General features: G+C 46.0%; 1 protein-coding gene across 1 annotated transcript in view; it reads right to left on the reverse strand.

Moving 5' to 3' along the window:
• Window positions 1-8,354: 8,354 nt before the first annotated feature.
• The window catches only part of LOC142803015 (neprilysin-1-like), a 41,258-nt gene continuing 25,275 nt past the window's right edge, over window positions 8,355-24,337 (reverse strand). The window contains exons 5-9 of the mRNA XM_075888113.1: window positions 21,343-21,429; window positions 20,658-20,860; window positions 18,067-18,249; window positions 15,571-15,657; window positions 8,355-8,498 (exon numbers count right to left, since the gene is read on the reverse strand). Coding sequence (XP_075744228.1) covers window positions 8,355-8,498; window positions 15,571-15,657; window positions 18,067-18,249; window positions 20,658-20,860; window positions 21,343-21,429 — 704 coding nt within the window. The remainder of the gene's footprint in view (window positions 8,499-15,570; window positions 15,658-18,066; window positions 18,250-20,657; window positions 20,861-21,342; window positions 21,430-24,337) is intronic.

Below are 24,337 nucleotides of genomic sequence, written 5' to 3' on the forward strand. Positions count from 1 at the left end.
CACTCTCTCTCTCTTGCCTGCCACGTGCTTGCCTCGTGTGAACTCTCTCTCTCTCTTTCGCTTCACCCACTCCACCGCTCGCAACATTCGAGCGCACGTCGAGTGAACACACTTTTGGGTCGGTTATATGCGATGGACCGGACGCCGGAAAGCGAAGCTCCTTCGCCCACCGAAACATGCGCCGAAGCGATTTGGCCTAACCCGGCCGTCGCCGGCATTGCGAGGGTTAGCAGAGCTGACCGCGCTCGCGAATGGCGACCCTGCGCCAAAAACGGCAAACGCAAGCTTCGGCAGTGGAAGACCAATGACACCGACGAGGTGCGAGCCAAGCACACGGATCGCGTTCGAGAATCGAGACGGCGCGCTGGTAACACCAACGAGACGCGAGCTAGGGAAGCCGAGCGCAAACGTCTTCAAAGCATCAGCAACACCGACGAGACGCAAGCCAAGGAAGCCGAGTGCAAGAGTCTTCAACGCATCAGCAGCATCATGGAAACGCGAGCCAAGGACGCTCAGCGGAAGTACGGATAGCGGAATGTCAACGCCGGTGAATTTTCAACGCCACCGTCGTCAGCAACGTCTCGAAAGTGCCATGTGTCCTCCACCGAAGGGCCCGTCCGCAAGCGCTGGGCTCCACCGGCCATGGAGTTTCCTAAATATACACAAGAGGGAACTCTGGCAGTAGTGTCTAAGGGAGTTGCAACGCGTGGCGCTTCATCGAGCACAGCAATTATGGGTATGACATGGACTTGCCTTTACGTTCGTTCTGGTTTCGCGTAGCTTGAAGCTGCTTTGTCACGAAACAACAATCGGCAAAAGTTCGGCAGGAACACTTCGCCACCTTGAACTTTTTAGGCTTACCACTTCAAAGGGGGTCACGAAATAAAAAAAAGGTTTGTTCTTTTTTTAAAACAAAACCAAAACACCGCAATAAAAGAAGATACAAGTTTGTTGGCCGCCCGAAAGCACGAAGACTAGGCAAATTGATGCCATACTAATAATACCTATGGTCGCTGAATGATCGCAGTACCAGAGTACCATCTAGTTAATTTTAGACAACTCTATGTCTCTGGCCGATTCGGGGGCGTCTCGCCGCCACAACGTCGATGACGTCCGCGCGTGGTGAGAGCTGTCTGCGACGCCGCCAGCAATGACAAAACCGACGCCTGCTTCCGACGGGAGTTTCTTCAACGTAGCTTCGGTGACAGTAGCCGCACGTGCGATTTGGTCTGTGGTTTGATCATACACGCTAGTCATCGCTATGATTCAATCATAGATGCTAGTCATTTGTATGCGGTTCGATCATAGACGCTAGTCATCGCCACTAGGAGCCAACGTCACTGCATCAACGTTAAACGGTGCTATAGGGGCCAAGAACACCAACATTGGTAATAACCAGCTGTCCAACGTCCGCAACCGCAAGGAGCTGTAGGTGGCGACCGAAGTTATTCGACGCGAGTCCGGTGTGGAGACGTCTGACTTCGCGGTCTGCGCTACTTAGAGTCGCTGACGTCGGGCAAGGTTACGACGATGAGCGTCACGCACGGTTACCGTTACCCGCCTCGCCCACCACAACTTTCCCAGCTCAACCATTCTTCCAGCACCCGCGTCGACGCCCGTTTCCACCAGATCAACGCCGTGCGCACCACTGCAGCTTCGCATCCCGTCAGTGTCATTTTAGGGGCGAAGCTCTTTATAGCGGCACCCGTTTGTCCCTCGTAGTCGTAGTAGTAGTTGTAGTGTGAAACCAGTCCTACATTTTCACCATCAAGGTTGCGCCGGTGAGAGATTTTTTCTGTGCGTTGTTGAACAATAAAAAATTGGGAGCGTGCGCGTTAACTAAAAACCGAATCCTCCTGTCTCTCACTCCCCCTTAGCAGCCATTGACATGTACATTGAGCACTATCTGACAAGAAAGGGTTGCCACGTTATACTCGCTGGGCATAACCTCCTTGGTTTTAGAAAGGTTTAGCGAGCGTTGGGCCGCAGTGCCATGAATACAGTGAACTAGTATATACCAGGAACTCGAGGTGGTTAAAGGTGGGAACTAGACACGAAGCGCAAGCCATAAGAAAGTGTGCAAGTGCCACCTCTCGTTTAGTCCTTGGAATGTCCGCTGGATGGCGGTGCATATGCGGAATATATGATGAAAAGATGCGAGATGGTGGTACTTGGAGTGTTGAATTGATGGACGAACGGACACACAGACAGATGCATGAATGGACACACGGATGGCTGCACCGACGAATGGACGCATGGACAAACGCAGGGATGGACGTACAGATGGACGTGCGGACGCACGAACAGACACACGCACGGACGGCCGAATGGACGCCCGGAGGGTTACACAGACGGACGCATGGACGAATGGAAGCAAGAACGAATGGACGGACGGATGCTTCACCCCTCTCTCCATCATTCCTCCGTAGATATGCTGCGTTTTTTTTTCCTCTTAAATTACGACGCCTTGAATGAGCGCATATAAAGCTACGGTGGTTGCGATGATCTTGTTAACGCCGTATTCCGGTTTGTGTAAGCTACTTCAACTACCTCACAATGTTTTAATGACTATGGACGTGAGTCGTCAGGATTTAAATGTGCCAACAGGCTCCAGCGTTAGTGTGCACAAGTCCACTAGGACATCTATTGTCTCAACAGTAAAGGTTGACCATTCCACGACAAGGGGTGAATACGGAAACAGCATACACTGAAGAGATGATGTTATGTTATTTATGGTTTCCCTGTTCATTTGTTGTCCAAAGTGCACTGTGGTTCCTCTATTATGAAAGACAAGCTACCACATATTCATGTTTTAAGGTGAATAAAGCTACCTACCAGTACACGCACATTGATCTGTCCCTATAAGTGCAACTCATCATTGTCATCTTATGCACGAAGGTACTCTTAGAGTCAAGTTAGTGGCACATACTTTACCTTTCCTAAATCGGCGAAAGCTTCTCTAACAGAAAGCTTCGCTAGCTGTATTACCGTCACGGCTGTGACGTCGGTAACAGTACATGAATATATGACAAAGATTCGTTGAATTGGAAGACCTGGTAGTCTAACCTGTGGTGTTAGATGTAGGGTGCCCTGTATGCATACCTACTTAGCTACCGAAGCTAATGAATGAGGCCTCACGAAGGCACCATATATATCTGTTACGCATTTTCTCTTTCACATTGACCTTGGTAGGCGGAGAGCTGGTGTCGCTATCTGGGACCAGTGAAGTGCAGTACTTGGTCATGTCCACTAAGCAGTACTGACAGGGAGACCTAGTTTCAGATATACATCAGGTGCTAGACACGGCAGTGGAAAGCGGAACGAGTTCGCACCTTCATTGCTAAGCTGAGAGGAATATCGCATTGTTGGAGCGTTGTGTAGTATACGCACAAGCAAAAGCGCAGGTTATTTTATTACGGAAAAGCGCACACCTTCATATTTGTATACTCAAATTATGACGCTTTGAATGAGGGCATAACGAGTAACAGTGTGCTTGTTCATGCAAATTTCGTGCGATCGATTAACCATATGCCCAAATATGTTAAACCCTTCAACTAAAAAAAGTAACAGCTTTGCCGCAAAGGCGAAGCAATAAACCCAACAGCAACAAATTGGAAGGTTACGTGCAGAATGACAAGAAGATCCAACCATGCCTCACATTTCTCACGCAAAAATGGCACACCAAACGTACTCACAGGTACAGCACGCTAATAAGCGTCTCAGTTGTTTCTTCGCTGTGTCTAAAAAGTACGTGGTTTTCACAAACGGAGACTGCAATGATGGTAGTGACCTTTGTGCGCCCGCTACTTTCAACAGAATCGTTCCAGGTAAAGCCAGAGGCCAGCCAAGACGTACGATTCTCCCCGCCGGAGATAGGGACTTGCGAGGGAGCGTCGCTACTCTCCTCAAAGCGGGGCAAAGTACGCGTGGGAGATAAGAGCGTGCGCCGCCGCGCGATGTGCCGACACACGCTTAATGTGCCATCTGGTTGATAATGCTCAAGATACGACGATTCTCTTCGAGATGCCCATGGGCAGCGGTAAGTGGTAATTATAAATAGCTTGCCATCAGAACAATGATAGACGTGCTTCTCGGTAACACCGTGGTTAACGCCTCGTACTCACTATTTAGAGGACGCCAGTTTGATTCCGCGCGCCGGAGTCTTTTTCTGGGCTTTATTTTTCTTGCATTTTCATATATATAGATACGTATACATATACGGCAAGTCACGTCGATGCCGGTAGAAAAACCCAGCTGAGAGTGTCCATATAATTGCTAACACTATAAAAGGTTTAATGTTGATCATGGACGCTAGTCGTCGGTATGGACAGAAGCCAACATCGTTGCATCAACGATAAATGGAGCGCTAACAGTCTGTGATGTATCAACCAATCATCTAGTTCTTTGAAGACTCTAATTTTCGTGTTACATCGATTCTAGTGATGAAGGTATAAACCATACCTTTTGTGTACTCTAGTCTGAATAAAAAAACATTTGCAAATGCAACCTCACGAAATTCATGGTCACAAAATGCAGCCCACGTGCTCTCTTAAAAACTGCGATGGGCAATGCATATGCTAAAGCCAGCATCTGTACACAGGGCAGGCAGTAACATAAGGCACAGAATGAATTCTCTGCTTCGATGTGGTATCCACCGCCAAATCCAGTAGTTTGGTCCAATATTAGGGACGAAGCTGTTTAATCTATAGGTCGTGCGTCCAGGATGTATGTAGTAGTAATAGTATGCTCTATTTCGTAAATCAGGTGCAATGCTGCCCCGCCGCGGTGGTCAAGTGGCTAAGGTATTCAGATGCTGACCCGCAGGTCACGGGATCAAATCCCGGCTGCGGCGGCTGCATTTCCGATAGAGGCGGAAATGTTGTAGGCCCGTGTGCTCACATTTGGGTGCACTTTAAAGAACCACAGGTGTTCGAAATTTCCATAGTCCTCTACGACAGCGTCTCTCATTATCATATGGCAGTTTTGGAACGTTAAAACTCAGATAAAAATCAGGTGCAACCTCGCGGAGGCTAGCGAGACTTCTTGGAATGAATGCGTTCGCACTAAGAAATAGATGATTTTTCCGTCTGAGGCATGCTTTTATTTCATATTTGGTCTTAATAATAAAAAACTTGGCAGATCCCACGCACAGTGGGAATCGACGATATGCGAAGCATGAATGAGAAAGGTTTATATGTCACTTTAAAGTCAGCAGAACGTTACGAGGTAAATGATGCCGCATGACTTCCGTGTCATGATTATCATGTTTGGATGTGTCATTTACCTTCGTTATCTATTCATGTCACATGATACCAAATTTAGTATATTTGGAACTAGCGAAATGACGGCGAGCACGCTATGGGCGTGGTATATTGTCATGTTCTTACACGACACACGTGTCGGGATTATCTAGTTTGCACCAGTCATATACTTCCGCCATATATTGACGTCACTTGACACCAAATTTGGTATATGAGGAGCTGGAAACACGGCCACGAGCGCATCATGAAGAGACCCATATACTCCAATGTAGCGTTGACACCCTGGGCACAGCGATGCTATGTTAGCAAAACGCGAGCACTCAATAGTCTGACACCAGGAGCGACCGGCGTGACCAGCGTCCGTCGGTGCCGCCCGACGGCAACAGGTGCGAATCGTGACATGCTGCATTTCGTGCCGATGCGTTACCCAGTCAGCACTGCGTCTTCCTTATTCTTAACGGAGGGACGCCGGACGCGCTGCAACGCGCATGCGAAAAAGCAACGCAGCGCGGCGCGTGCCAGCGAGTGTATGGCAGGACCAGCGCCTGGCGTGGCAGCGCCGGCGTGACGCGACGAAATGAACGCCAGCGATCACGCGCACCGCGTCACGTCGAAATGTATTAGCACCTTGACTGTGGCAAGTAGTCATGTTCTCACATGACACACATCTCACGATTTTCATGTTTGCACCAGTCACATACCTTCGACATCCAACGACGTCACGTAATACCAAATTAGGCATGTGTGAAGCTAGCGAAACGGCCACGAGCGCATCATGAGTGGGGCATGTAGTCATGTTGTTACGTGGCATGCGTGTCATGTTCATCATGTTTGCACCAGTATCATACCTTCGCCATCCATTCACGGCCCGTAATACCAAATTTTGCGTAAGTGAAGCTAGCTAAACGGCCACCAGCGCATCATTAGCATGGCATGTAGTCATGTTGTTACATGACACGCATCTCATGAGTATCATGTTTGCACCAGTCACTTACCTTCGTCATTCATTCACGTACCGTTACACGAAATTTGGCATATGTGACGCTAGCGAAACAATCGCGAGCGCACCATGAGCTTGGCATGCAGTCATGTTGTTACATGACACGCATGCCATGATTTTCATTTTAAAATATGTCGCTTATGTTCTCTATGCAATCATGTCATACCATACCAGTTTTGCAACATGCCATGTGAAAGGAACCACCGCAAGAGCTGCAGGACCATGAAATGTAAATCATGACATTCATGACATCCATGTCGTGATTTTCATGGTATGACTAGTCCAATATGTTCTTCATACAGACATGTAATGCCATACGAAGTTTGGTATCTATATCATTATTGAAACAGCCAGGAGAGCTAAATGTCATAGGCGGCTAGATAGATAGATAGATAGATAGATAGATAGATAGATAGATAGATAGATAGATAGATAGATAGATAGATAGATAGATAGATAGATAGATAGATAGATAGATAGATAGATGGATAGATAGATAGATATATATATAAATAGATAGATAGATAGATAGATAGATAGATAGATAGATAGATAGATAGATAGATAGATAGATAGATAGATAGATAGATAGATAGATAGATAGATAGATAGATAGATAGATAGATAGATAGATAGATAGTCAGATAGATAGATAGATAGATAGATAGATAGATAGATAGATAGATAGATAGATAGATAGATAGATAGATAGATAGATAGATAGATAGATAGATAGATAGATAGATAGATAGATAGATAGATAGTCAGATAGACAGATAGATAGATAGATAGATAGATAGATAGATAGATAGATAGATAGATAGATAGATAGATAGATAGATAGATAGATAGATAGATAGATAGATAGATAGATAGATAGATAGATAGATAGATAGATAGACAGACAGACAGACAGACAGACAGACAGACAGACAGATAGATAGATAGATAGATAGATAGATAGATAGATAGATAGATAGATAGATAGATAGATAGATAGATAGATAGATAGATAGATAGATAGATAGATAGATAGACAGACAGACAGACAGACAGACAGACAGACAGACAGACAGACAGACAGACAGACAGACAGACAGACAGACAGATAGATAGATAGATAGATAGATAGATAGATAGATAGATAGATAGATAGATAGATAGATAGATAGATAGATAGATAGATAGATAGATAGATAGATAGATAGATAGATAGATAGATACGCTCAAAGTCACCGAATTTTGCTAAGAAATGCTACGCATTTAAAAGAAGATAATTGGTGGAAGTCACACTAGACGAATGCACAAGGTAGCGTCTTAGTTTTTTGTTTCATACCGAAAAACCATGCATTAGTCCAATCCACATGTACTTTATTTCCTCTACATGCAAACGAAAGGACGCTTAAAGGCGTACTGAAACCATTTCGAGGCAACGCAAAAGGGACATGTGTCGTTTTCTTAGGGTGCACTATTACATTCCTGAGCCAGACAACACGTATAAAACATCACAAGCCAACACAGTTTACTGGGTTGGCGAGATTTGCGTCCTGCGGGCAACCTAAATCGCAAAAACGCCTATCGCATTCTCTGCACAGCAATTCACTCAATTCTGTTCATGTGAATCGCTTGTGACTGACCGCAAACATGAAGCTGTGTCTAGAATGTCGCAAGTTTCAGTCCCCCCTTGACGTCATACCTCTCTTGACACGTCGCTGCAAGTTACCCTATCTATAACAAAACCAGTGTTGCTGCTTTAATTTAGCTGTATGGAAAGTATATTCAATGCATTCCCAGCACAACGGAACTCTTTTCAGGATTCCGGACATCCACTTTCCACTTAAAGCAACGACCCGAAAATATTTCAATATCGTGTTAGTACTTCTTTATATGTAGGCAGCTGCTTTGACATCTCAAAAAAAAAATTCGATGAAGTTGACTTTCTCTGATCTTGCACAAAAGTGAGCTCACTTCTAACCTAATGTTCAACATTTTCTGCAACAGTAACGATATTTTTCTTGGTATATATCTGTCGATTTGTACTGAGTAAGTCTGAATATACGCGCTAGTCAGTGGAATAACCAATAAAATTAAAGCTAGATCTCTTGCCTGGGGACCTCTTTGAGCAGTCGCGCGAGCCTCTTGAGGTATAGCGGGTGGAGCACCACGACGTGGTCGCTCAGATCCATCGATACACCCACGTCTCGAAGGATGGTGTTGAGCAGGAACGTCCACTGGATCTGCAGCGTCCCATAATATGGTATAAGTATAGATATGCAAACGAAAGTGTTTAGCATTTGCACTGCAACGCGATGGCTAGACTACGGCAGGCGGACAAGCATAGTTAAATGACCACGTTGCTTGCAAACCCATGTAGTTACCATGTAGAATATGTACAATATGACTTGCACTCTGGGTACTATCTCAAGACTATTCTTACCAAGAGCACGCGTCAATATAAATTGCATGTCCTAATTAAGTCGGTGAGTAAGAAGATTAGAAGGCGAACGCAAGGACCAGTAGTTACGTCAGTTGTTTCCGCTGAAGCAGCATAACGCTGTTTTCCCTGGTACGTTGCAAAACACTTTTTTTTGTGCATCAGCGATCGGCGCTGCATTGTTTGATATGTTTTGGGGACAGTGCACGAAGCTCAAATCCATGAAAGAAAAAAAAACTCATCGACAATTCTAATACCGCCTAATGCGAATTTCGACCGCAGCTGTTTGGGTGTTGGGAGGCAAACAATTTGAGAGAGACAAGTATCTACGTAAAGCTAGTACAGCTGCATGCTTCGAGTATCGCGACAACAGCGAATAATTTGGAGCCGCGCAGTTTATATCAGCTGCCGCAGACGGAGCGTAGCACGACTGCGTTGCCAACAGGGAGGCTGCTGAAGGCAAGCGCGTGGGTGCATTCCACAACAGCCACCGCAGGCAGTCCACCATTTATGAAGCGCTTCATTCTATATCTGGTTAAAGCCCCTACATCTTATATATGGTATCGGTGGAAACCCTCCCCACATACTTCAGTGATGATCTCATCGGTGACGGCGCGCACTTCAGTGGCACTGCAGAACATATCGTCTCGGCAGTGTCCTCTTTATCACGCTCTCTTCACTGTCACCGTCTTTCATGCTCCGCTAATTTCGGCATCCGCGCTCTTTCATCCTAGCTCACCGATTAACGCAGAAACAGGTGCCTAAAACCTGCGATATAAAAGAACGTATGCGAGTTTCACATTTTGAGAACGCAACTGTGTTTAAATTAGTGTATCCGCATTTGTAGCAATGTAACATTCTTTACATACCGCTAACAAAACCTCTAGAGCTGAAGTGAGCGAGACCTACCGCATTTCACCGGCTAGCACTGTGTGCTCTCGAGTTCCGACCGAGGGGCCAGCGCGTGTGACGGAGAAAAAAAGTGAGGTGACACAGACTTCGCGTTCGCTCTCTTCCTTCTTCGTTCACTCTGCTGGTTACAACAACGGGTGCGTAAGAGCTGCGCTCTAAAACGCCACTACTGTCTAGTACAGCGGCCTTGCTACTGCCACTGCCACGATAGTTTTCATGGGCCGTCATAGAAAGAAGGAAAAATTGGCCACGTATCTGCGTACTTCGCTGCAAGTATTGTGAATAGACGATAGCCTTCCGTCTGGAGGCGCGGCGAGAGATATGGACGCCATCTAGCCGTGATGTCGGCAAACAAAAACTTGCGTAGAATGCTGATGTATAGGTGGGGGGCAGCACCGTTTCGTCCAGGCGAAGCGTAGGAAACACCCCTTTTTTTCGTTTATGGCATTTCATTGTCAGCGCAGCGTAAAAACACTACGCTCTATGGAATTACGTATCCATGCACTTCCTTTTAAAAAAACACAGTACATAATAATAAGGTATTGATGTTGCAACTCAGATATTCAACAAGAGCTTAATTTGGGCGAGTTGGTTCACGTCCACCTTCACTTTGCATGAGAGAGTATTCTTTCGTCAGTTAAGATTATTTTGTCATGGTCACACATGTGTCGTCACACATGAGCACTGTTCCTGTACTCTGTATAAAATCGGTCGTAGCACCTTCAATAAAAGAGAGCGCTCTTTCCTGTCTATTTGTCTCTTTCTGAAGTTGTCGTGCTGTTACTTGCTTTTTGATCTGCAATTTTCTCGAGTATGAACGCAGCCACCAGATCGAATGACTGGGCATTGAGCAAGCACTGAAACTTCACCGGGTTGCTGAATCTGTCGACAGATAACAGGCAGACCAAAAAATGGCAGCATATCCATGGAGTGAATGATGAAGAGTGGGGCGAATGAAGCATCCGTCCGTCCATTCGTTCTTGCTTCCGTCCGTCCATGCGTCCATCTGTGTGACCGTCCGCGCGTCTATCCGCCCGTCCGTGCGTGCGTCTGTTCGTGCGTCCGTCCCTGCGGTCGTCCATGCATCCGTTCCTAGGTCCGTCCATGTGCTCATCCGTCCGTGCAGCCATCTGTGCGTCGCTCCATGCATCTGTTTGTGTGTCAGTTCGTTCGCCTATTCAACACTCCAAGTACCACCATCTCGCATCTTTTCATGATATATTCCTCATATAGGAGCACCACCAACCAGCGGACATTCCAAGGACATGAATGAGAGGAGGCACACTGACACTTTCTTATGGCTTGTGCATCGTGTCTGCTTCCCACCTTTAACCACCTCGAGTTCAAGGTATATACTAGTTCACCGTATTTATGGCACTGCGGCCCAATGCTCGCTAAACCTTTCTTAAACCAAAGAGGTTACGCCCAGCGAGTATGACGTAGCAACCCTTTCTTGTGAGATAGTGCTCAATGTGCATGCCAATGGCTGCTAAGGGGGAATGAGAGACAGGAGAATTCGGCTTTGAATTAACGCGCACGCTGCGAATTTTTATTGTTCAACAACTCACAGAAGAAATCTCCCAACGGCACCACCTTGGAGGTCAAATGTAAGACTGGTTACACACTAAGACTACTACTACTACTAAGAGGGACGAATGGGTGCCACTTTAAGAAGCTTCGCCCCTAAAATTGGAGGCAGACCGCCTAGCGTCCGTAAGGCATTGTCCTCTGAAGCCACTTCGTGCAGCGGAGTTTTTAGGGGCGAAGCTCCTTAAAGCGGCCCCCGCTCGTTCCTCGTAGTAGTAGTAGTAGTCGTAGTGAGTAATTAGTTTTACATTTAGACCTCCAAGGTGGTGCCGGAGGGAGATTTTCTTCTGTGCGTTGTTGAACAATAAAAAATTGGCAGCGTGCGCGTTAACTAAAAGCCGAATTCTCCTGTCTCTCATTCCCGTTAACAGCCATTGGCGTGTACATTGAGCACTATCTGACAAGAAAGGGTTGCTACGTTATACTAGCTGGGCGTAACCTCCTTGGTTTTAGAATGGTTTAGCGAGCATTGGGCTGCAGTGCCTAGAATACAGTGAACAAGTATATACCATGAACTCGAGATGGTCAAAGGTGGGAAGTAGACACGAAGCGCAAGCCGTAAGAAAGTGTGCGTGTGCCTCCTCGAGTTCAGTGCTTGGAATGTCCGCTGGATGGCGGTGCTTCTATATAAGGAATATATGATGAAAAGATGCGAGATGATGGTATTTGGAGTGTTGAATAGGCGAACGAACTGACACAAAAACAGATGCATGGAGGGACGCACGGATGGCTGCACGGATGGATGAGCGCATGGACGGACGCAGGAACGGATGCATGGACAAACGCAGGGACGGATGCACAGATGGACGTGCGGACGCACGAACAGACGCATGCACGGACGGGCGGATGAACGCATGGGCGGCCACACAGACGCACGCAAGGATGGACGGGTGCTTCGCCCCACTCCCCATTATCACTCCGTGGATATGCTGCCATTTTTTTTTAATCTGACTGCAGCACCAGAATACAATGCCTAGTGGGGAAAAACGAAATAGTAAGAGGGTGAATCAAAATGAAACACGATGCCCGCGTCTCCCTGCCCGCGTGAGTGAGCGAATTGCAGCGGGGATACACGGGGACCATGTGGACGCATGCGCGCGTCTGTTTTCTGCGTGCCCCTACCGGCCCTGCTGCGCAGATGGCAGAAGCAACGCTACAAAAAGAAACTGCGTCGCCGCGTAGAGACTCTCTCCGAAGAAATCGAGCGACACGGTACCTACCTCGCCCGCCAACGATGGGGCCAGCTGTTCAACGGACTCAATGGACAGCTAGGCAACAAAAGACGTGGCACCTGTTACGCCACTCACTGGATCCCGACGACTCGAAAACAGCCGCGCGGCACAGACCTAAGCGACTTGTCCACCAACACCCCGTATAAGACGAAGATTTACTAACTGACCTGGCGGACAAATTCATCAACCAAGCCCATCAACCAGCGACACCACCACCAACCTATGAAGGTAAATCAAACCAAAATTTTGATGCCAACATCACAAAAGCCGGAGTCTATGCAGCCATTCTAAAGTTTCGCATAACATCGGCACCAGGTCCAGACGGCGTCTCCAAGAAAACAATCCGCAACCTTGACGCAAGGTCAGCAACTTCCCTCACTGAATATTTCAACGACTGCTGGCATGCCAGTAGTATACCAGAAAAATGGGAGCACTCGAAAATAGTGCTTATACCAAAGCCCGAAAAGAAAACAGACATAAAATCTTCGCCCCATCTCGTTAACGTCAAGCCTTGGCAAACTTTTTGAGCACGCGGTCTTGGCTCGGCTAGAAACACTTGCAGAAGAGCAAGACCTTTTCCCTCCAACCATGCTTGGTTTTCGCGCCCACTTTTATCTACTCAAGATGGCCTGGTACAAATCTACCACAATTTATTGAAAGGCCCTGTACGTGCGGGCACGCGAGCAATGCTAGGCATTGACTTACGCAAGGCGTTCGATAACGTGACACATCAAGCGATAGCCCAGCACTTGGCTTCAACAAACTCTGGGGAACGTATTTACAACTACGTGTGCTCCTTCTTACAAGGCCGCAATGTGGAACTTTCCCTGTATGACAGCGACGCCACAAGGCAACTTGCCCTATCCAACAAAGGCATGCCACAGAGAGCCATTCTTTCACCTATCCTCTTCCACGTAATGAGCCAATTCTCACAGTTACTAGACCGCATACCCAACATCCGACACACCCTATACGTGGACGACGTGATGGTATGGACTCCGACGAACAGATCAAGGAGGCACTGCAACGCGCCGTGGACACAGTGGCCGAATGCGGCGCGCATGCGGGTCTTGAGTGTTCAGTGGAAAAATCGTAACTCATCCTTCTTCGTCCTCCTGACTACCGTAAGGTTAAACACCCGTCACTACCAACCATCACTCTCAGGATCGCCGGATGCGAGATACCCATAGTGCAGCACATGCGCGTTCTCGGCCTTCACGTACAAGCCGGCATGAGCAATACCATCGCACTAGAGAGGCTTGTGGTAACCGTCGCTAAGACTGCCCGTCTGTTAGCCAAAATCTCTGCGCGGAAACATAGCATGAAAGAAAATGAGCTTCTCCAGCTGTTAAATGTCTTCTAACCACAAGAACCACTTACGCCTTACCGTACCTACGACTCCTCAAGGCTGAAAAAGAAAAAGTTGACAGACTTATTCGCACAATCCACAAGATCGCCTTGGGCCTCTCCCCCCCCCCCACATCGACCACGCACCTCCTCAGCCTTGGAATTCACAATAAAATAGATGAACTTTTCGAAGCTCACCGAACTGCCCAAATTGAACGATTGCGTGGTAGTAAAACCGGAAGATGGATACTCCAACATATCGGCTTTCCCTTGTCACCAAGCGGAGAAGACTTAGTCTCGCTACCACCCCTTATCGGACAGCGCTTCATTGTGCCGCCGTTGTTGGAGAATATGCTGGCTGGCAATCATGATGATAGGCGATCGGCCCGCGCCAGAAATCTTCACAATACCTGCGGCACGAGCACTAAGGCGGCTCTCGTCGACGCGGCAAAATACCGAGCCCCCAAACAGGCATACCCTATCACTGTCTCATTGAAACGTACCCCAGTCGATAAAGAGCCTACCACGATGTGTATCGGCTCCATACGCACACAGGACCCAATCGAGGCCGAAAAAGCTGACATAGCACTCGCCGCAATAGCCGGATTTGAAACAATCATTAATGACTCCAAATCTGCCATCACATGATTCGCCCGTGGCACTTTTTCCCCAACCACGGCACGAATACTCCTTCTTCTGCCCCAAGCGGCACGCAACGCCTTAGACGACACCGCTTCCACCAGAACCGATGATGATGATCCCCGTTTAAATCAACTCATCTGGGTCCCAGCGCACGCAGGAAACCCGGGTAATGAAGCCGCCCACAGACAAGCTCGAGGACTCGTACGCCGAGTGGTGGGCCAGACTACGGACCAGGATACCGGAGTAACCGAATTACTCATCACCTATGACAACATCACGCAATACTACAAGCTATAAAGGCAAACTAGACCGCCCCCGCACCCGCAACAAAACCAAGCTCAACAAATCACTTGGCGGCGGCATCAAACGAACTCATCCCCGACACCGTACATATACAGACACATATATCCAGCTTTATTTACATCTACGGGCACCCTTTGCAAGACACAGACCGCAACCTTGGACCACATCATCTGGGAATGCAGCAAGGACCCTCCCCCATCAAACCTGCTAGGACAGTCACCTTCAAGTGAGGCCTGGGAGAGAATCCTCACGACTACAAGCCTGGACACCCTGCTCCGGGCCATCAAACACGCTGACGAGGTGGCGACCAGGCATGGCCTGACAGCCCTCGCCACTTATGAAACCGTCAGCTGCCTTAATAAAGTTCTTTACTACTAGTACTACTGCCCTAACGAGCGGGGGATAACCATGAAGAAGAAGCAGACGACGACGGTGACGACAGTGTCGTCTGCTATGCAAACGGCCAGCCGCCCTATCAAAACGCCCTGGTGCTTTGAAACTCATTTTGTTTATACACAACTATACAGTATACAAAAATTTTTAGTTATTATTTGTGGAAAAAATCTATTTGAGTGCAGGATATAATAAAAGCTTATTCAGTTGTCAGTAAAATAGTATATTTTACTATTTGTACAACTGCCGCCGCAATCCAGACGGCGCTATCAACGCGTCTCATTTTCGTCCCCATTGGCTCTATGGACATGTCGCTCAACTGATTTAGCCTCCACCGAAATGCAGCTACCGCAACCGGGATCGATTCCACGACCTGAGCACCATAGCAACTCCCTTGCGGCGGACTCGAGGTCAACCTCACGTTAGAAAAGAATTCAAATTTTAAAAATTGCATCTCACCTCTGGTATGGCTCCTTCCAGCGTGCGCAGGCTCATGAGGTTGTAGACTCGCTTCGGGTTGTGGATAGTCTCCGGCGGCTCCATAATCTGCAGGAACAATTGGTTCTCGATTCAGCAGTAGTTAATCTATGACGTTATCAACTAGACATCAATGTATCGAATCGCTATGAGACAATGCCACACATCTTCTATAAGGTGTCATAAATTGGCAGCTTTCGTGACACCACGATAAAATGATCAGTGTTTGTGAGTTTCTCTGCCTGTTAATCTGTAGATACAAAATGATCAGTGATTGTGGGTTTGTCTGCCGGTCCATCTATTAAGGTACCATTCACAGGGTTGCTGCCTTTGAAGTTCTCAACGAGAGCCTACATAGTTGTGATGCCCATCAAGATATCCTAAGCACTGGTAATACTGTTACTGTTGTCCACGTTTCTTTGTAACATAAAATACAGCATGATTTAGATGATTTAGAGTGAACCGAAAGCATCTGCAGTGGTGTTTTTGAGCTTGCTTCACACGCGAAAAAGCTCGGCCCACATTGGTTTGTTAAAAATGTAGAGTGCATGCGCCGTTCAAGGGGTAACGGGTATAATTTGAGAATACTTGCTATGCTCGTGAATGTCTGCGTGCCTAGGGCCGGCAATGTATTGGTGACATGCGCAGCCACCTGAACACTTCTGTTCGTTGGTTAAGTTCTTAGTTACATGCTATCAACGCAGAAGCATATTTAGCCGAGGGTGTTTTGTTAAATATATGAAGTCCTTATGGATAATGACTTTGAAATTTCTACGTATTACAGTCAATATGAACGAGCACTCCAATTCTGTTTGGGTCACATAGTAACGAGTATCCGAAGTTCTAAAGCAAGCAGTTCACAGCACTAACTGCATTGTAGTTACGCTCACTGCTGTTTTTGCGTGGCAGTGAAACTCAGTTGTGAACACGGACCGAAATCTTACGTGTTGCCCGACCCTTTTTCCCCACCAGAGTGACGTTTACAGATGCACTTCATAGCTAAAGAGACTTGGTTGTGAGTGACATGTTGAAAAAAATTGCTGAAACGCCATAGAAAGCGTGATAAGGGCGAGACAGTACACCACGTATTTTGAAATATTCTTTCAAATTCTAAGTATTCCTTGGTAGACTGCAGGCATTTCGAGCATTTCTATCTTCTAGCCACTTAAGTCTGGGTGCTCTCATGATCACCTCCTTTACTAGGGGTATATACACCTAAAATTCTACGGGAGGGTGAGCGTTTGGGTTACCAATTGAGGAGCACATATAATAGAGCGACTGGACACGTCTTCTCACTGATGCAGCCAAAATAAAACTGAATTTTTTTCTGTGCCCTTCGTGCCAGCCTTGCTCCAGCGCCGCTCGATGTCACGCCCGACCCCTTCTTCCTTCACCGTGCGATCCTGTCGATTTCGGTGGCGCTACAAGTATTCGACAAATATACCTAGCTGGTTAATAATGACATGATTAATGTGAAAGTCTTGTCACATGCGTCGTCGAACATTGTCCTGCTGCCACGTGTGGTACATACTCGTGTACCACAGGCCACGGTATGTGGGTATGCACCGTAGGTAATTGACAATTTACATCTGCCCACGAACTGGGGGAACAGAAAACGTGGACTATTTAGTTAGTTCTCATTAATATCGTGTTCGACAGATAAAAGTGAGCCAATGAAATTTTAATTTCTCTAGAACAAACATTGGTAATTTAAATGCGAGGGCGTTAGGAAAAACCGACAATGGAACCGTTGACCGCAGGAATCCAAGGAATGAATAAATATCAGAGAGTTCCAGGAGGAATCGAACCTATGCATTTAGCATGACGATGAAGTATTCAACCACAGAGCCACGCCAGGTGTCGAAGCTGCTCCGGCAAAAGACCTTATGCAGGCATAGTGTTGCTGAAGCGTCAATTGTGGTTGCAGTGCCGTTTCATAAACATTACGTATGTACTACTATGATACAGACGATACGACGGGTCGACGTCAATTGTATACCTAAGTGCGAGCCACTGAATTCGACCTACGTAGAACTAGCCAGGCCTACCGTTCTCGCAGGTACAAGTGCTCTACATATCAGCTTGCCGCTTCTGCTATTGGTAATGCAAATGTTGGTGTTGACATCGTTAGGCTAGTAAACAGCACGCTATACAACAGATGCGACTGTTCAAGTTATGTGTGTGTACAACACTTGTAGAAAGATTTAGCAAGATTCTGTAACAGTTATTTCCATAAAATAATTACACCTCAGTGGCCTTTACTCCGCCTGCTTCGCGCAATGTTGATTCCCATAGTACGTGGCATTTACGTGGCATCTGTCGAATGTTTTTAAATATGGTTTACAGTGGTGCAGCTCCCGAGCACTTTTATTGCCTGCTACATTCCTCGTCCCCTTCTCGTATGTCCCTCCCCACCACACAGGCAGCGCGTAAAACCACATTCACAAAAGAAAAGGTATTCATTGACGGGAAACTCACGGCTGCCAGCTTTGCCTCAAAGGCGACGATCTCGTTGACGACGTCGGCTGCCGCGACGGTGGCGCCCATGAGTAGTGCACAGCGGTAGATGTAGATCTTGTACCGGTGCAAGATGCGGAAGAAGGGTGACCGGAAACGGCCCCTCAACACCATCGGCTCTACGCCGAAAGACGGCTGCCCGATCTGCGCGCACAGTGTGACAATGCTATGGACAAAAGTGCACGAGATGAATGGTCTGTAAATTGCAAGTAAAAGCTCCAAGTGATTGTAAATGATCATTTAGGCGTCGTACACGCAGCTTGATGCTTTCGAAGCGGCTTCGCAAAATATTTACACTGGGCTCCATAGTTCATTGTTAGATACCTTAGTTACTGACACTGTAACATTCACATTAAACGTGTGAAAAGAGGCCCACATCCTCCCCCGTGTAGTGCACAGGTATGTGAACGAGAACTACGGGGAACTTTCGAGTATATGTTTCAATTGCCTTTGTGTAAGGAATGCTTGCGGACACTATCCTTACTTGCCGTATTGTCTTCGGCAACTTTACAATCTGGTCATTGTGAAACGGGGACTCCCACGCTTTTTTTCTTTTTTGTTATTTTTATTTATTTACAAATACTGCTGGCCAGAGGCCAAAGCAGGAGGGGCAAGATAATACAGTTTTCATACACATTTCAAAACAACATCAACAATAAAGAAAGTGGAAAGCGTGACATATTTATACAAAAGCAACAAAAGGAAAGAGGGGGGAGGGAAAAGAGGAAATAGTTGGAATATTTTAGAAAAACAACTTCAAATTTCAGCGTAAATAAGATCGGGAGAGTGTAAACTGCTTGCAGGCAAATTGTTCCACTCTTCAATGGTACGAGGAAAGAAGGAAAGTTTGAACAAGTTAGTACGAGCAAAATATGGTGTTAAAGAAAGTGCGTGTGAATGCCGAGTCTGGCGTGTTCTTAGTGGTGTGAGGTAGGGGTCAGGGTTCAGAGAAAATTTGCGGTTAAAAAGTTGGTACAAAAATTTGAGACGTAAGAATCTGCGTCTCGACTGCAAAGATATGATACCATTTGAACGCATTACACTAGTTACAGAACTACCAGGCTTGTAAAGAGAATAAATGAAACGAACTGCCCTCCGCTGAATTTTTTCTAATGCATCAATGTTAGTTTTAGTATAAGGATCCCAGGCAACGCATGCATATTCTAATTTAGGGAGAATCAAGGATTGGTAAGTTAAAAATTTCACTTTCGTAGGAGCATCCTTAAGTTTGTGCCTTAGCATGCATAATTTGCGGAAAGCTGCGGAAGAAACTTGTTTAATGTGGGAATTCCAACTTAAATTATTCGTTAGAGTGACACCAAGATACTTGTATTCCTTAACTTCTTTAAGAGGTTGGTTAGAGAGCGTGTAGTCAGTTAGTACTGGCTTTTTCTTGTTAGTGACACGGAGCAGAACTGATTTATCCAAGTTTAGTTAGTTTCATCGCCCATTGATTGCACCATAGAAATATATTGTTTAGAGTGGACTGGAGAGCTGCTTGGTCATTAGAACTATTTATCGAGTTTAACAGAATACAATCATCTGCAAAAAGTCGAACGTTAACAGGTGGGTTCACACAATTTACTACATTGTTACAGTATATCAAAAATAGTAGGGGACCGAGTACACTGCCCTGTGGGACACCTGAAGTAACCGGCAGAAGAATTGACTTCTGATTAATAATGCACACAAACTGGGAGCGATCAGACAGGTAGTTAGAAATCCAGGCTAATAGAAAATTTGGAAGTCCAATAAGCTGTATTTTAACCATAAGTTTATCATGGGGGATGCAGTCGAAAGCTTTGCAGAAATCTAGGAATATGACGTCTACTTGGCCACCCTTATCAATCACAGATGCAAGAGAATGAATGACTGTACATAACTGAGTTGTTGTTGACAAGCCCTTTCGAAAACCATGCTGATACGGAGATAGAAAGTTTTGCTCATCTAGGTGTTTTGATATGAATGTTGTGACAATGTGTTCTAACATTTTGCTACAAGACGATATAATCGAAATTGGCCGATAATTGAAGACAAGAAGAGGGTCTCCCTCTTTGGGAATTGGCTTGACACGAGCCATTTTCAATTCTTTAGGTAACGTTGCAGTACGGATTGAAGCTTCAAAAATTGTAACAAAGTATTTGGACAAGGGCTCGGCATACCGTCGAAAAAATTCATTCGGTATTCCTTCCGGCCCACCGGAGGATTTTACTTTTATTCGAAGAACCATGTTTAAAACTCCTTCATATGAAATCAAAATTCCCCGTGGAATATCTGCGGAATCATGCACAAAAGCCACAGGCTGAGAAGACTGACTGAAAACACTATGAAAAAAAGAGTTAAAATGATCAGCAATCGCTTTCGCATCCGATATCAGAGAACCGTTCACAGAAATTTGCTTGCGGACACTATCCTTACTTGCCGTATTGTCTTCGGCAACTTTACAATCTGCTTAACCCACTTAACCTCCGCCCCCTGCTTCTATCATGCCTAATGATCAAATTTACACAAGGTATGTAAAAAGACAAACAGCTAAACAAGTATGCGCTCACATAGACCAGGTATCTGTCGCTGTTGTGGTAGTCGATCCCGACGCGAACTGTCATGATGGCGTCAAGACCGAGCTCTCGGATCACGTTGCCGAGCATGAAAAAGGTTCGGAACACCGCCGTCCGGTTAAGGGTCGGCCAGTGGCCAAGATCGAAATAGCGGAGCAGGTCTTCCAGAGGCTTGACACCCTTGCTGTTGCGCAGGTCTGAAACGACGTTGTATGCTCAAACATATTGACATCACTGAGCTGATTCTATAGAAGCGCGTATGGAAAAAAGTCCTAAACAGTGATCAGGACTATGGTGCAGATATGGCATTTTGGTATCTATCTTAGCCCTTTATGCTAAATAATTTCATGGGACCCTTTTGTACGTTGATTACGCCGAGGCCATCCGTGGCCGAGGCTAAGCCTATGTTTCGAGCTTTTGACTATCTGTTCGCTATTAGGAATTCAAACAATATTGCTAAAGGGCAATGAGTGAATTTGTATAAAAAAATTAGAAACTGTAACTGTGTATCTTAATTATATGACGTGAACAAAGTAGAATTGGTGCAAATAGTCGGACAGGGGCAAAAAAAAACAAGGACACAAACAAGTGCAGAAGCCCTATACAACAAACACTACTAAAATATGACGAGGACTTCGTGCGCTTAGGAACTTGAATGCAGCGATGACCAGCAACTCACCAATGTTGATGCAGCCCTGGTAGAGAGCTGACGCTTTCTGGGTTGCTGTCTGGTCCCGATACGATATCACGGTGTTGTTCAGAATGTCTGCGTATCACGTGCGATACTCGGTTTGTGGGCACGTAAGCCAAAGGTTCGAAATGCTACTCATTAGCGCGTTGTTTTGACAATAAAATCTGAAAGCTACAATTATAAATGACAACAATGATTTGATGCGCAGTTGGGTCGACGTCAAAGCGTACGAGTGGAGAGCGTTCCGTTTTTTTTAATTGTGGATCTCATTTTTAACTAGCTATGCTTTGACTAAAGTGACTCTTATCCCATACGTCGAAATTAGCCTACTACTGCGCACGCGCAGAAGCACACTACAGTGGGCGATGCCATTGTAATTCATCTCAAGGGATAATCAAGCCTTATTCTTCGGTCTGTGCATACACCCGCTTTCGTTGACGTTCTCAAAACAATTTCCACGAAGTTCTGTCGAAGGCATTGTCCTTGCATACTGTTAAATACGTCTATGTGTCCGGATTTGTGGAACAATGAGACACATATTACGGTCCACGTCTAGTAAAATTCGGCTGAGTTTTGAGCGATTGGAATGATTAGGCTTCAGGGGAGTTGCAGTTGCGAAGAAGTGCTACCAGGTAAGTCATAGATGTCGTACTTGCTATGCGTAAAACGATTTTTGCTAATATGCCATTAAAAAGTCCGCCCAGGTGGATCAGTGGCTAAAGGGTGCTCGGCTGCTGGCCCGAAGGTCACGGGTTAGATTCCGGCCATGGTGGTCTCATATTGAAGCAGGTGCAATAGTAAAGGCCCGTGTAGTGTGCGATGTCAGTGCACAGTAAACAACGCCATACGGTGAAAATTTCCCGAACTCTCCCCACGGCGTCTCTCATAATCATATGCTGGTTTTGCGGTGTGAAATCACTCATACTATTACTAATAATAGGCCGTAAAAGAACAGCTATACCTCTGGTGACCCACTTCGCCCAATCTTTCCAAAATGTTATTTTTTTTCGCAGTGTTCCTTAACATGATCTCAACAATTCATATTCCCTTAGGGTCACAGTAGGCTACAGCCTCACGACCTCTTTGTATCTGGCAGATGGGTCGAGCGGCTTGACCATAATGGGTCTCTCAATGAAAGTACACGTCCCGTAGACCAGATTTCAATCTCTTTGTCCTTATGTAAAAAATATTTCACGACCATGGCTAAGACTACAATCGTTAAAATAAAATTGATACCAATGCATTTTTAGCTCATAGGTATCAGGTACTCTACATGGACTTTCTTGTGTATTTGTGCTGAGAGTGGATTGCGAACTAAAAATTCACCCATCTTGGAGGATTTCCATTACAGCAATTGAGGGTCGTAATTTCATAAGGTTCGTGTGATACAACCATTATCAAAAGTGTAGTTGCAGTCACTTTTGACGCTGGTCATGTTAGCAACGCTGACAAGGCATTGGCAAATGTATGTTTTTGGATAACACACATGCAATCTATGAAGTGGGCAAGTAGACAAAGGCTAGGGAGCCCCCCCCCCCCCCCCCCGAGATTCGTACTGTCGGCCAATAACGCTATAGTATACAAAGGCACAAGCAAAAGTAGCGGCTTGTGCATTTAAACAAATGAAAAGCAAACGCTGTTCAAGGAACTCACTAAGAACAGCTACGAAAGAACCTATATTCTAAAAGCATGGCAACGCTCGCCAAGAAATTCAGCGTCCAGCTCGTGAATCAACAAAACAGAAACAGCAGTGCTCTTTTGTGTCCGTGTCTCTTCCATCCGTAGTTACGCCGTAACTACTCGTTGTATTGTGTTGTGCAAATATGTCAATTCTAGATGATGAACTAGTCCACACGCCTATCTTATCAAGAAAAATCACTCACTCATATGTATCATGCATCAGCGAAACCATTGCCCGTTCATCAAAGAACACATCCGAGTGACCAACAAGCCTTCGACCACATGCTCTCTAGATAATGCCAAAGAAGGTCCACTCATGTGAGAAATCCCAACGCAATGTATACACGGAGATCTTCGAAAAGAGTACTTTATTATAGAATGCGACGGCTTCGATGACCCATTAATCCACTCGAGCGCACTCGCGCCTATGCGAACCCCTTTGTCCGCTTCCTGTCTTCAGGCAGACGCCCGGCAAGCGGAAAAAGTGAACAGTGTAAACAATTTGTTACAGTTTGGACACACGCCTATCGAATGAGTGTTTGCGCGGATCTCCAGTTATTCGTCTATTACGCGCTGACGGAAGCGCCATAGTTGTTGAACTCGCTCATCACTCTCGGGAAAGCGAGCAGACGACCACCGTAGTTATTTACCTCGTTGTACGTGTGGTACCGCGTACCTCGCGTTCCTGTTTAGAAAATAGCAACGCTCCTGGTAGATGTGGTGGCTAAAGGAATGTTTTTTTGTGTACTGCTATCTTTTTTCTTTTTTTGTTTCTTCACACTTGTTGGACTGTTTTCAGAATTGTGCTTTCTAATCCCTGCCCACCTGCTTGGTCTTCGGACTGCAGTATGTCTTAAATAAATAATAAATAATAATAACTGCTCTGGTGAAGGGTGCTCCACACCTACAAAAACTGCCTGCAAAACCGTTTTACTCAATACTGCAAGGCCTTATCAGAAAGAGCAACGGAAGCACTGGATCGCCACCGTGTGCTGGGACAGACGAGCCGCTCCTGCCTTGTGGGAGTTAATGCGTCGCTTCCTGTTGTCAAGCTTTTGTTCTGCAATACCGGTGCTTCTAGGATGCACTTGATCATGTGGACACTAGTAAGCAATGGAAGAAATCGTAGCCGGAGCATGTGCTGGTTCGATTCAACCACCGTACAAGGGCACTTTGCTCAAACGTTCTGTATTTATTACTTACAGAAACAGCATTGCGCAGTGATTTATACGGTGCCTTTGTAATCAAAACATATCGGATGTTCACCACGAGCTCCTCCTCACCCTTGTTACGCTGGTCTGTA

Source organism: Rhipicephalus microplus, chromosome 3 (assembly GCF_043290135.1).
Source record: "Rhipicephalus microplus isolate Deutch F79 chromosome 3, USDA_Rmic, whole genome shotgun sequence".
Taxonomy (NCBI): Eukaryota; Metazoa; Arthropoda; class Arachnida; order Ixodida; family Ixodidae; genus Rhipicephalus; species Rhipicephalus microplus.